At 32.6% G+C, this 13,289-nt stretch overlaps 1 protein-coding gene across 11 annotated transcripts in view; it reads right to left on the bottom strand.

Annotated features, from left to right (window-relative positions):
• Positions 1-13,289, bottom strand: part of LOC120329268 (mitogen-activated protein kinase kinase kinase kinase 3-like) — a 362,445-nt gene that overhangs the window by 335,762 nt on the left and 13,394 nt on the right. For 4 of the 11 annotated variants that reach the window (XR_013479677.1, XR_013479676.1, XM_078118751.1 and 1 more), the window contains exons 6-19: positions 11,799-11,846; positions 10,799-10,966; positions 9,752-9,891; positions 9,129-9,213; positions 8,772-8,973; positions 8,375-8,415; positions 7,848-7,903; positions 6,721-6,759; positions 4,925-4,951; positions 4,488-4,548; positions 3,543-4,022; positions 2,749-2,793; positions 1,693-1,758; positions 931-1,090 (exon numbers count right to left, since the gene is read on the bottom strand). Coding sequence is in view for 9 of the 11 variants with exons in the window: in XM_078118751.1 (XP_077974877.1) it covers positions 931-1,090; positions 1,693-1,758; positions 2,749-2,793; positions 3,543-4,022; positions 4,488-4,548; positions 4,925-4,951; positions 6,721-6,759; positions 7,848-7,903; positions 8,375-8,415; positions 8,772-8,973; positions 9,129-9,213; positions 9,752-9,891; positions 10,799-10,966; positions 11,799-11,846 (1,618 nt within the window). In the remaining 2 variants the exon portion in view is untranslated. Of the gene's footprint in view, positions 1-930; positions 1,091-1,692; positions 1,759-2,748; positions 2,794-3,542; positions 4,023-4,211; positions 4,239-4,487; positions 4,549-4,924; positions 4,952-6,720; positions 6,760-7,847; positions 7,904-8,374; positions 8,416-8,771; positions 8,974-9,128; positions 9,214-9,751; positions 9,892-10,798; positions 10,967-11,798; positions 11,847-13,289 lie in introns of all 11 variants that reach the window. The other 7 variants (XM_039395844.2, XM_078118753.1, XM_078118752.1 and 4 more) reach the window with 7 other exon arrangements.

Genomic DNA, 13,289 nt, shown 5'->3' with positions numbered 1-13,289 from the left:
TGAAAAAAAGAAAGTTCAGTGAGAAAATTGAAAGTCGAATAAAGGATAGGATTTTCATATAAGATAAGATTATATATAATTTTCATATACGACGGCCTAATCATTTGGCGAACTGCGGACTCTCATCCGGTTACCTGTCCATGGAGGGTGTGGGATTAGTGTACCATGATGATTTAGATGGTATTCAAATATTTATCCTGGAGGAAAGAAAAGTCACTAATACGGCTTGATCATAAGGCGAACCACAGCCTCGTCTAGTTACCAGTCTATGTTGGATATGGGATTAGTTAGCTAGGATGATTAAGATAGGGTTTACATATTTCCTGAGGGAGAGTTGATAAAACAGCCCAATCATATAGCGAACTGTCCGGTTACCGGTCCATATCGGGTATTGGAGTATATAGCCAGTTATTTGTTTCAGATGAATGAACTTGATGGAAGCGAGGATCCCAGTAATTCCCCCACAGGATTCAAACTTGCGAACTTGCACGGTAATCAGGTTTGCGGTAGCGAGCGTATTCTTAAGGCTTAGCCTGATGTGCCATACTGCTTCACCTATACAGTCGATTTAATATATTTATACGAATACTGGTCTGAAGCAATAAAACAGGCATCTTTTAAATTATTTTTTAGGTCCTATTAAATTTCAAGTGATATTTATCGAGTTACAAAAATGAGCTGGCTATTGTTACCTGTCCAACCATATTATATATTATTTTCTATATTTATCCCAAAAGTATGTGTACCAATATGGGGGTAACTAATTTTGTTCGCCTACTTTACATCAAGTTGTGTAAAGGGACTGAAACCTATGGGCAGGGGGTATGTTCACTTGGCTAATACGGACAGTCTCCGACCTGGTACACGTACTACAGGAGTAACATCCCAAGAGAGGGAAGTTGGCAAACATGAAATTCTCAGAAAACATACCTGATATAGACATTAGCACATCATTGATAACGTACAGCCAAGTGCATCTTCTAGGAAACAACTGTTCCATTGTGTTTTCATGTAACTCATGTAGATTTAAAGTATATATTCCTTCATCCGCTCCGAATAATATATATTGGTCGTGAGTGTCTGGGTGAACCTGAGAGCAAAAACAAAATATTGAATTAAAAATTTCGGGGGAATCATAGATGAAGAACTACTATCTTTGTTTAATTTGAATTCTATATTTAATATATTGAGAAATTAAATGGTAAAAATAACGGCGTTCCAGAAGTGTATGTACCAATATCAAGGTAACTAATTTTGTTCGCCTACTTTACATCAAGTAGTGTAAAGGGACTGGAACCTATGGGCAGGGCACATCAAGTAGTTTAAAGGGACTGAAACCTATGGGCAGGGGGTATATTCACTTGGATAAAACAGACAGTCCCCGAACTTGTAATAAAACTTAAATGAGGAAAATCGAAATATATTTATAGCTTAAACTTAACCTGGTACACATAGGCTACTACAAGAGTACCAAATAATGCCCAAAGTTTGATTATATAAGAAAATTCTAACCCTAAGAAACGCAAAGCATTGAACTACTAAATGCCCTGATTATGCACAATTCTCAGTGAAGATTCTATAGTTGATGATTGATAAGGGTAATGATTAACGAAAAATTTGGTCAAAAACAAATAAGTTCAAGCTTTAAAGTTTTTTTTCATTAATGAAAGTAGCAGATTAAAACCAACGTACCCAGCTTGACGCACAGTTTATCTTCAAAGGGCAACCGTTGAATACTTTCGTGAAGCAAGCTCCCATCTGAAAATAAGACTATGTTTTAAAATCATCAATAAAAGGTTTATCATTGAGTGATTGGGCATCAGACGATAATGTACTATTAACAAAAATGTAATGTGATTACAATCGCAATCATTTAAAAGAACAAGTCTTCACAGTAAACCTTGATTTGGAAGTACAGAATTTGTATAGATGCTCTAATAATCAAATCATAGACTAGATTATTTATCAGAAACCCGTAGACTTATTTATAAGAAAAAGTTACACTAGAACATAGGGAAAATCCGTTATATCATTGTATAAATGCCATATAATTGGATATGGTTGTCACACATGAGAAAAGTATATATTTCCTGAGGAAGTGACCTATTCAAATAACCACTACAGTCATTTAAACAGTTTTGAGAGATCAGAGATTGATTATATCCTGATTGAAATTGAATCTAATGAATTAAAGTATGATTTGAGACAAAATACCTAATTTAATCTAAGCACGTGTCATTACAGTGCTTTATGTTCAGTTATAAACAAATGAAAAAATAAGAAATTGATAAAACATGAAAGATATCAATATCAGATGACACCTATGATTTTTTTTTGGATACGCCAACCCTGTGCCAGACAATAATTCATTTTTACATAAAATGACTATTTTTACAAAGTCATAATGGAAGTGGACACAGTTACAATGACATAATAAATAGCATGGCTAACAAAAACATAGAAATTTTGTGCACAAGTTACCGGCTTATTGAGTCATTTTCTTTGTTAAATGATTGCAATGGGTACTTTTCAATTACTGTGATATATTTTAGCAATATGTCAAAAATTTTGGTGTATAACTTTTTATCTCTAATAACTGAAATTTTGACTGTCCTAAATTTTTCCAGATTTGTCCACAAATCAATCAAATTTAGAAAATAGAAATGTGTTGAATGCGATATCTGGCAACTACAACAACGAAATGATATCAAATAGGAAATATTAGGAATTTAACGCTTGCTAACTCACATGCACTTGAGGAGTGGGTGGCAGTCCATTGATCACAGGAGCCGCCTGGAAGTAAAACGAGAAATCAATTACCAAACTATTTCAGATAATATTCTGAAAAGCGGATAAAAATGGAAAGAACTGTAACAGTTTGCACTGATAGTTTTTAATCGTAATAAAGAATAAATCATGTAAAGTATGTTTTTAAAATGTGGCAACAATTTTTTGGGTCAAAATTTCATTTCAAATTTCAGTTAAAAGAAAAAAATGTTTGCAAAAATCAAAAGAAAACTAATATCACATATCTCGTATTTAACATGCTCGATTTATAACTTGAACAAAAATGTCACCAATTGTTTTCCAGGTTTTATATGAAATGTCAGCACCACTTTAATCTTATTAAGCCTGGCTACTAACTAGCTAACCCAAGTACTAGGAAAAATTTTAAGGTTAGAGTTAGCAATTGCGATCCTAATACTTTATGTTATTAATCGAAAGCATAGAAGATTTACGCTTAAAATTTGATCAAATTCAAAATTTTCCGTTTATCTGCCATTTACAAAATTAGACTTTGATGATGAAAATGGGTGAATTTTGTCAAAAGATGTAAATTTAAATTCTGAAATGCAAAGTTAGAAAAATATTTTACTGAAGATTAGGTAATTTAAACTGAACTGGAATTCTTGTTTTCAGCTCAAACATGAGATAAATTCAAACAAAAAGTACAACCAGTATTGGATTAACATAGCTTTTAGCCAGGTGTCATTACAACAAGTACAAATTGATTGAAAAACAAAATTAAAATTCAGTCTTACAGTATCCTTTGCTGCCACAAGAGTGTGACTTGACGATGATGAGTCTACGTTGGAATGAGTTTGTTGTGTGGGGGGCGGGGGCCTTCTAGGGGGGGTTCCAGGGGGTGTATTGTCGTCATCCTGTACCTCATGATGATGTGAAGGCCTGTGGATGACTGTCGGAGTTGAAAGCTGGGGGGGAACTTGTGGGGCTGGCCCTGATAAACTGGATTCATGAGCGTTCGATCTGTGAGTGGGACGGGCGGGTAGTCTCCCAGAAGCAGGGTCGGCAAGAACTAATGAAGACATTGCCTGTAACGTTGGAGAGTTTTTGCGCCTCGGTGGTACGACCGGCGGCTGATCACCGTCAGTGCCATTATAATAGTCATTATTGCTGCTATTGACTGCCATAGACTGCATATATGTGGGTGGGGGAACAGGGGGTTTCGCTAATCTTTGAGGTTCTTTCGCTGGACGGGCATCTCCACCATATTGCCGCGGCTGTAATCAGACATTCCAAATGAAAATAAAATCACAGGCAAACTTTGAAAATAAAAGTAAACAAAAATTCATTTCTGCAAACAAAGAAAATGTCACTCCAATAAGAAAAAACTTGCTATGTTTTAGCATGTATTTCTTGTCGAATCAAAAACAATAAAAAACATAAATTTTGCAGAAACCAAAAATTACCAGCGAATTATCCATTTGTGGTTGCGGCTAAGGTTGAACAAAAATAAGCATTAAATTTAAGTAATTAATCAGGGTATTCAATATTATATCCATTATTATTGAACACGACGAATAAAATACTGATATAAATCATTAATAAAAGCAAAACTAGTTATATACATAAATAGAAGTTATATAGAAGACTAGGGACAGTTGAGTCTTTAGAGGGGCCTAGCCGAACTCCAGTTATACCACTCAACAATACGTTACGTACTGAACTATGAACCAGAATGTTACCTTTGGAGGAAGTGGAGGTCCTTCGCTAGGTGCACCAGCAGCTCGCATTGTACCTGCGTCACTGTAAAATAAAAAGTACTTGTAATTTTACTAGTTTTATTTACAAGTGTGTAATATGTGTTTTCCGACGATATAAGGCAGGGGTCGGCAACCTACGGCACGCGGGCAGGATTCGGAGAACTATAATCCGGCCCGTGACGCTTCACTAAATTATAGTAACAAAACATCCATTTTGACGAATATATTCTTCAGACTAAATTATATTATAACCTAACAATTATATTATAATTAGGCCAATTTTATGAGATGCAATGAGGAAATAAATCTATATTCTATTCGAGAGATGTACCACTGCTTGATTTTTATTATAAAAAGTACCATCCGGTTGGATTTTCAACTTTCTAAAAATATGTATGTCAAATGTAAAAATATCTTACTCTTGTTCAAAGCTTGTCTTGTGCCCCCTAGAAATAACAAAATGAGAGTTAAAAACCCCGATTTCAATACATCTTATGGGGAAACTAAACCGTGTTCAGATCAAGAATTATAATGTTATTTGATGGAAATGTCATGACCATACTGAGAAGAGTCAGGTTCAAGCAGAATCAATCTGTTTACTTTGTAAACTTGTTAATTTTCACACATTAACGTTAGTTTCACCAAATTTTGTCACCAGTAATAATTGTAACAGATATTTTCAACACAAATATCCGATTATAAGTTGTTAAATAACATATTCCAAGTTAATTTGAAATTCCAATTTTCATGCGAAGAACTGTTTAATATTCTGTAATTTTTCCAACATTAATTAAACTACAAAATTATGATATTACTAAATGTTCGTCAAATCCCTGAATCTGCACTGATACTCATTTATGGATAAAGACTCATTAGTCAACTTTTTTAAATCATGAATGTATTATATATTTCTGTTCATTCTCACCATATTATATATTTTATTACCGTAAGTTTAACCAAAACAGAAAACTTCTTAAATATAGTCAAATCATTTGGGACCTTTTTGGGAATAGTATTTAACAGTATTGACATTTAAAACAAAAATATTTACAAATGGAACCTTTTTTATGTAAGTTGGAGTAGTGCCAAGTGATCATGGGTGCATAAGGAATTGGATAATTGCCGGCTTTTGTGTTTATTTTTAATCAATTTGTAACTATAAACTCCAAAGCAAATAGAATTTTGAAAATAAAAACTTTAACATATCAACATCTTTTTAATACTCTTTCTTAATAAGAAATTTGACTCATGCAAGCCTGGAATGCGAACTATGACCCCAAGGAATTAAAATCATGACTCGACTCCATAAGCTACGGTTAATAGTTAATTTCATAACATTCATATGATTGAACAAGAGGTTTCCAAGAAACAAAAACCATAGACATTCAAAAAAGGTCCTGTTAAAAAGGCCAGAATTTTCATCCTCACAACATAAGTAGTTAATTTATTCATGTTATGCGAATACATGCAATTTGATTGCAATTATCAATGAAACAAAAAATATGGAAACAGACATGCTCACAGAAACTGAATTGAACAAAAATATGAGAAACAACATTTTAAAAAGCAGAGCTGGTAATATAAACATTTGGTTTAATTTATTTGGAACCTTCGTCTTATTCTAATTAATGGTCATTATGTAGCAAAATTTTGAGAACCATATGATGAAGACAAAACATAGAGATGAGTCCGTATCATTATCAAAATTAGATGGCTATGTGAACCAAGATGGAGGACACCGGAACATAGTATGTGTACCAGGTTAGGGTTAGGCCATAATTTCAGGCACAAATACTATGGGAGTCACTTGGCTAGTCCCTGAACTTGTAATAGAACTAAAATGAGGAGAATTGGATTCAAATTATGGCCTAACCCTAACCTGGTACACATGCTTCGTTCCGGTGTTTACCATCTTGGTTCACATACTTCGGGAGTACCAAAATTTGTATGCCTTGATGTAAGTAATAATTTTCAATAACCAATGAATTAGATGGACACTTGAAATGATTACAATATTTATATACCTCATTTATTGAGAATGACACATGACTCAAGGGGCTTCGATATATAATTTTCAAATATTGAATTTTCAATTTCACGCATTTCAAAATCGTTTGCAATTATAACAACCACCAAATGAAGTCCACCCGTTCACAAGTCTAGATATAGTATTGAGATTTGGCAAGAATGCAACTTAGGTAAAACTTTTATTTACCGTAAAGTCAATTCTTCCTCTACAGAGCTGAGTAAACTTCTGCCGTGAGAGAAATGAAAAAAATAAAAATCGAAATCAAATCAAAAAGAAAAAATTGTTTGTTGCAGAAAGAAAATGAACTAAATATGTTGAAAACATCACACATAAAACAGTCAAAACAAACTCAAGTCGACAGGGCTGTAATGAGAACAAAAATGCCATAGTCTAATAGCACAATAATTAACTTTCATTGTGATTGGTGTAACATAAGGTATTTAATTAACTCCAAAAGTTATTGTTTACGTTCTCAAGAAAATTTATAGAACTCCAGATAGAAGGTAAACTAGAGTATATTAAAATAAGGAAACCAAGCCAAGCTAATGATTAAATCTGCAGATGATGTTATTAACACTGCTTTCCTCATTTTACAGTCTGTGTCATGGGAAATAGTAAATGAAACAAAAATGATCTCTATCAATAGACTTAAAATGTCCATAAACGGTGATTTCATAAAAGATTATGGAAAATAAATAGTTAGAATGCATAAATTTACACAACACATATTCAAAATAAATACATTGTATCAAATAATGCATTTTTAGCCAAATCGTGATAATTCCAGAGTAAATAAAAGTATTACAAAGAAATCTTGTCTTAATTTACAATGACGAAGAAAGGACTTCCTAACCAAAATATCAAACTTTTCATATTTTTACTGAAGGACAAAACAGACTGTCAAATAGCATTAGTAACAAAATTATTATTCAAATTAATATTCATTTATTACAATGGAATAATAAAATAAATTCTTTTAAAGTTAATTAAAAAGAATTAATTAAATTAATTAATTAAAATAATCATAAATAGTACTTTATTTTTAATCATAACTGACCATTGAAAGATCCACCCTGTGATAATGAGTTACCCAAAAGAGTTAGATACACCATAATTTTTTGACATTTTCAATTTACCCCCTATTTAATAATAGTAAGATATTAACAACTACGAACAAAGAACCATCCAATAAAAATCGCAAATTATAACATGAAACAAGACTTGGTGAACAATCAATCATCATACAATGACAAACCAAAAAAGCGTGAAAAAAAATAACTTTACGCATGCTTATGATAAGAATATAAACTCACTTGCTCAATCCTTCATCAGGCATCCAGGCCTCACCGTCTTTATATAATGGAGCTTCCTGTATTCACAATATTAGAGATAAATTTTGAGACTATGGATCTAATAAATCAAGCTTTTATGTATCTAATGTAAAGTAACTGGAGTCATCATTAAAACGCAAGGCTAAATTGTGTGAACATTATTACGTATATAGCTCAAATCCCGTTTTTTTCACCTAAATGAGTGTGCAAAAATTTAGGTAGACAATCCCAATCGTGAAGATTTTTTTTTTTAATGTAGATATTCGTATATAGGTAAAAAGATATCAAATAAATATTTGTTCTGTACAATGATTAGAACAAAGTTACTGTATGTGAGATAGTTTTTAGCTAAAGTAGAGAATGCAATGCACCCAGATAAAAGCAGCATCAGATTTGAAAAAACTTTTTGAACCATATTTATGTTAAATAAATAGTAATGCCATAAGAATATAAAAAAGGTTTGGACAAGTTATAAAAACCAATTCGCAAAATAAAATTTTGATACTCACATCGTTGTCTGTTTTTCCAGGTAAAAATATTGCTTCCTCAACTGTAAAAGAGAGAAAAATTAAATTAGGAATTAGCTTCTGAACAAATAAAAACAATGCAACAAACAAATACAACAGCGCAATAACGTATTGAGCACAACCATACAAAATAATAAAAAGAATCCAATAACCCAAAGACCAAGTAGAAAAGTTGACAAATGTATGAAACAAAACGCTACATTGGAGTCCCTTCCAACTGTGAAACAAGAACTCAAAAAAGTGAGTAGTTGTACAGTTATAGGATTATTAATATTAAGGATATTTTGTATTATTGTAACAGTAAATTGTTAAAGAGATCTAAATCATGTCCAAATAAAACAAACTTAATCGTTCAGTATATTATCAATCAGAAACTCACACATAGCCTCGGACTTTGTTTTAATCTGTCTGTCTTCTCCAGCAGGTCTTGAAGGTCGATGAATGACCTTGGGTCCTGCTGTCATCAGAGGATCATCATCCACATCATCGTCAGGCACATCTTGCGCTGTCGGATTTCGTACTTTGTCTAATAATTCCATTCCAAGCTTGGGACCAAGACTGTTTTGTGCAACGAAAGTATGCTGAATGAAATACCGGTAAGAAAAGTTTAAGATTAACTGCTCACTTATATTAAATTTTTCCAATTTTCAGGAAAAGCTATCTGTGCTCCAATATTATTCATCATACACTCAACTCAACAAAATGTATATACAAGTACAAAATAAAATGTTTATACCTGCAATAACTTCTCCGCTGTTGGTCTTCTCTTTGGATTCTTCTGAAGAGCTTGTTTCAGAAATCCATGAAAGTCAGCACTCCATCTGCAGAGGCAGCAAATAACAAATTTAACATAACTACTGAAGTGTCAAAGTCATGAAGAACAGTGTGACAGCAATTTATTGTTGATTTATCACTTCATACCTTGTCAGAACAACATAATTTACACACCATCATTTCAAATTATCAAATTATCACTTATTTCTGTCATCAGTAACAGAAGTGAAAAGAACGAAAGACAAATAAATTACATCTAACCATTACTTTATTGAATGCCTTAACAGGATTTAAGTTTCATATTTTTCATGTGAATATTTGAGTACATTCAAAAATTATCGAATTCAGGAAATATTTAAAAGATTTTTATTCGAAAAATTTCTCAATTTGAGCACTTGATATCTGATAGTCAAACAAAACAAAAAAACTTAGTCCTACTTAAAAAACTTTTCAATCAAATTGATGATCCCCTTAACATTCTGCATTATGAAATTTTATTTCAATGAATTTACAATGCAACATTTTCAGTTGAACATGACCTGTTATGAATTAATCAAAATAGCTTTTGAAATAGAATCGACTTACTTATTTCTTTCTTTCAGTTTAGGAGGTTGGAAACTTGATTTTGACATTAAAAAGAGTGCCCGCATGGGATGAAGGTCGAACATAGGCGGTTGCAATTCTGCGAACTCAATGGCAGTAATTCCCACAGCCCATACGTCACACTGAATATAAATATTTCATTAGTAAAAGCCTAAAGATTGCAAAACGATGATGCAATGAGGGTCATTGGCGATTTTAAAGATATGAGACAAATAAAACATTCATAAAACACTGTACTTTCCAGTTGTCAAACTCGATTGGCTGTGAGCTTTCACCCCTTTATTGTCAGCGTACCTACCATACGAAAAATGTTTTCCCTTTTTTTTCCCCATGGATTTTATTTATGTACAATTCACGGCACTCCTGAAATATGACTACCAATATGGAGGTAACTAATTTTGTTCACCTACTTTACATCAAGTTGATTAAAGGGACTGAAACCTATAGGCAGGGGGTAGATTCACTTGGCTGACACAGACAGTCCCCGAACTCGTAATAGAACTAACAATAAAAATAAGGAAAATCTGAATAAAATTATGGCCTAACCCTAACCTGATAGACATACCACGAGAGTACCCAATTCACTACCTTGTTTATATTTTCCTGATTAACAATCACTACCTCATAATTCTATGCTATGATTCTTTTTAGTCTCAGTAACTCTTGGCACATTAGTGACTTCACTTAATTCTAAAGTATGATTCTTTACAGTCTCAGTGGCTCTTGGTATCTAAATGATCGCTCAAATGATACCTAACTTCGCTCAGAGATTAATCTCACTCATTTTTTACCTTTGATCAAATTTCCGTAAAAATTGTAATTGTCCTATTAATTATGAGGCGAGTCTATCTACCAATGTAGAAAGGGAACTTCAGCTTTTGTAGTCTTAACATGACCGCCTACAAAACTAGACATTTTCATTATTTTCATGAGACTATGCCTCATAGACTTGGCTAGGACTTGTGATTTAGTAAATTTACAAAGCTTTATTTGTGGCGAAGGTCTGAAAACACCTAAAAAAATATACACCTGTTGGTTATATCCTCCTTTTCTCTCCACGGCTGCAACTTCTGGAGCCATCCAATACGGTGTTCCGATAAATGATTTTCTCTTTGCAATGGTCTGTGTGATTTGAGCCGATACACCAAAATCAGCAAGTTTTACATTCCCATCATCTGTCAGAAGGATGTTGGCACCCTGGGAATAATAAAGATATTGAAAACAAAATAAAATTGGCAATAATAAGCATAATATGTGCCATCAAGAAATTTTCTTGACAACCAAATATTTTTAAACATCTCATAACATAACATATTCTTTTCCCACTTGGGTTCAAACTTGTCTCCCAAAGATACGGGACTAATACAAAATCTTGTTTGAAACAAAAAAAAGGAAATAATTTTATAATTTGAATAAATTTCTTGGATATTTTAGAAAAAATTTTGAGAGCCATAAAAGCAAGGAAAATCATTATATAGAAACTAGAAAGTAAAAAAAGGGCAGAAGACAAAAGTCAAGTATTTGAAAATTTAAAAAATATTAGATTTGTTCATCATCATTTACAATTGACCGCAAGTCTCCAATATTCTTTTTCTTAGTTTATTTTAAAAAAAAGTTGACCAGAAACAAGACTAACAAGGATGAGAAATTTCACAAACATTTATTGCTCAGTCATACTGTTCAGAATAAAAGTAGTCAAAAAAAACCTATCCTAGAGATGCTAACACATTTTCAATGGAACGTAACATGGAAATATAAATGTTGTTTGTTAGAGTAGCAATAAATTTAAGGCATAAGTAAGTAAACTGGCAATAAAACTTGAAAGTGCTGGAAAAATGCTTTGCATCATCTCAATAGATATATAATAACATGGAGAACGAACTAAAACGATCAATTTGGGGGAGCATAAGAAAGAAGCAATATGAGTTTTGTTTTTACCAAAATCTGAATTAGGGTAGAGAAATGTAGATCGAAAAAATGATTGAATGGAATTCTTTCTGGGAGCAGTAAAATCAGAATAGTTTCATACCTTTATATCTCTGTGCATCTTTCCTTTACTATGAAGATATCTCAAGCCCTGTTAAAAATTAAATATTATTTGGACAAGTAATAAAAAAGAACTTCACATACTGTTTAATAAACTCCATGCAACCAGACCTTTCTGACAAATAATGTATTACTGTACGTAAATTTGACCATAATGGTTTTTGAATTGTCTGAAAATGGTCATAATGGATAGTTTAGAAATAGCAGCTAAACAGTTTTTCAGTCAAAATAATTAGATTTTGAATATCTGTCCCACTACACCACAAGACAACAGGATAAAAACTTGAAAGTAAATTTGGAACCTAGAGGCTCTGCAAGCTATTCATTTACTTATTGAAATAATGACTTGGCTAATTTTGTAACTGTCCAAAGAAGAAATAACAGCATTAAAAAAATTTGAGCAGCAAACACGTCCGAGTAAATCAATAAAGTAATTTTATTTTACTCTGGAACATTAATCGGCAAGTAAGAACAAGTTTTTTTGTTCATATGGTAGTAAATTTATTGTGGGGCTTCGTGAATAAGAATCAACCTCTTCATGTTCTCCATAACATCAAAAGTTTTAAACCCTTGATCTAGGTGACAATTATTAATGATAAAGCAATACAGAAGGGACTTTAAATATCAGACCTTGCTGATATAAACTAAGGAAATATTGAAGTAGGCAACCGACCACACAGGATGCATAGAATGAGGTCATCATATTTAATGCATTACTGTAATGCAAATGCAGATATTCTGCCTTAGTAATGTATAACAGATATCTAAACCATAAAACAAGCCCTGATACAATAGTAAAGGTAATAAATGACTGTTTTATAAAAAAAAAATTACAGTAACAAGCAACAAGTTAGGTTTGACCAGGGATGTCAAAAACACATGGCATATTTCAACCAATTTAAAATTAGCTACAGAATATTCAATTCAAATCTTGTTTTCAGTAAAAAATTTATCTAGTTTTATAGGTTTATTCAAAAATAAGCATTTTGAACAATTGAAGTCTCCATTTGCACCGAAATATCTTCATTTAACCCAAAATTGTTCTCTTAAATTTACTGCATTCCAAAAGTCAAACTTATTGAATATAAACATTCTCTTATAATTTCTATGTTAAATGTGGCCAAATTAAGAAAACAATAATTTAGAATAGTGGTTCCCAAAGTTGATTGACTGAGGTTTTTTTTTTGGGGGGGGGGGGGGGAGGGGGGTGTCAAATTAGAACGAAAGAATATTTGCAGACTAGGAGAGGGGAGTGCCCACAAAGGGTAAAGTAAATACTAGCGATGGGACGAGTCCAGCGTTACAGAGATTAGACGAATCCGAGTAATAGGTCAAGGACTCTAATCGAATCCTTCGAGTCTGTGACGTCACAATGTAAAAGTAGAAAAACACGTCTTTAATCATACTACAGCATCGCACGCTCACAAAAATACGTCATAGCTCATATTTTTTGCCTAATGGTTCCGCAAATAGC

This window comes from Styela clava, chromosome 12, assembly GCF_964204865.1.
Source record: "Styela clava chromosome 12, kaStyClav1.hap1.2, whole genome shotgun sequence".
NCBI classification, from domain to species: domain Eukaryota; kingdom Metazoa; phylum Chordata; class Ascidiacea; order Stolidobranchia; family Styelidae; genus Styela; species Styela clava.
This window is presented reverse-complemented; position numbering and strand designations above follow the sequence as displayed.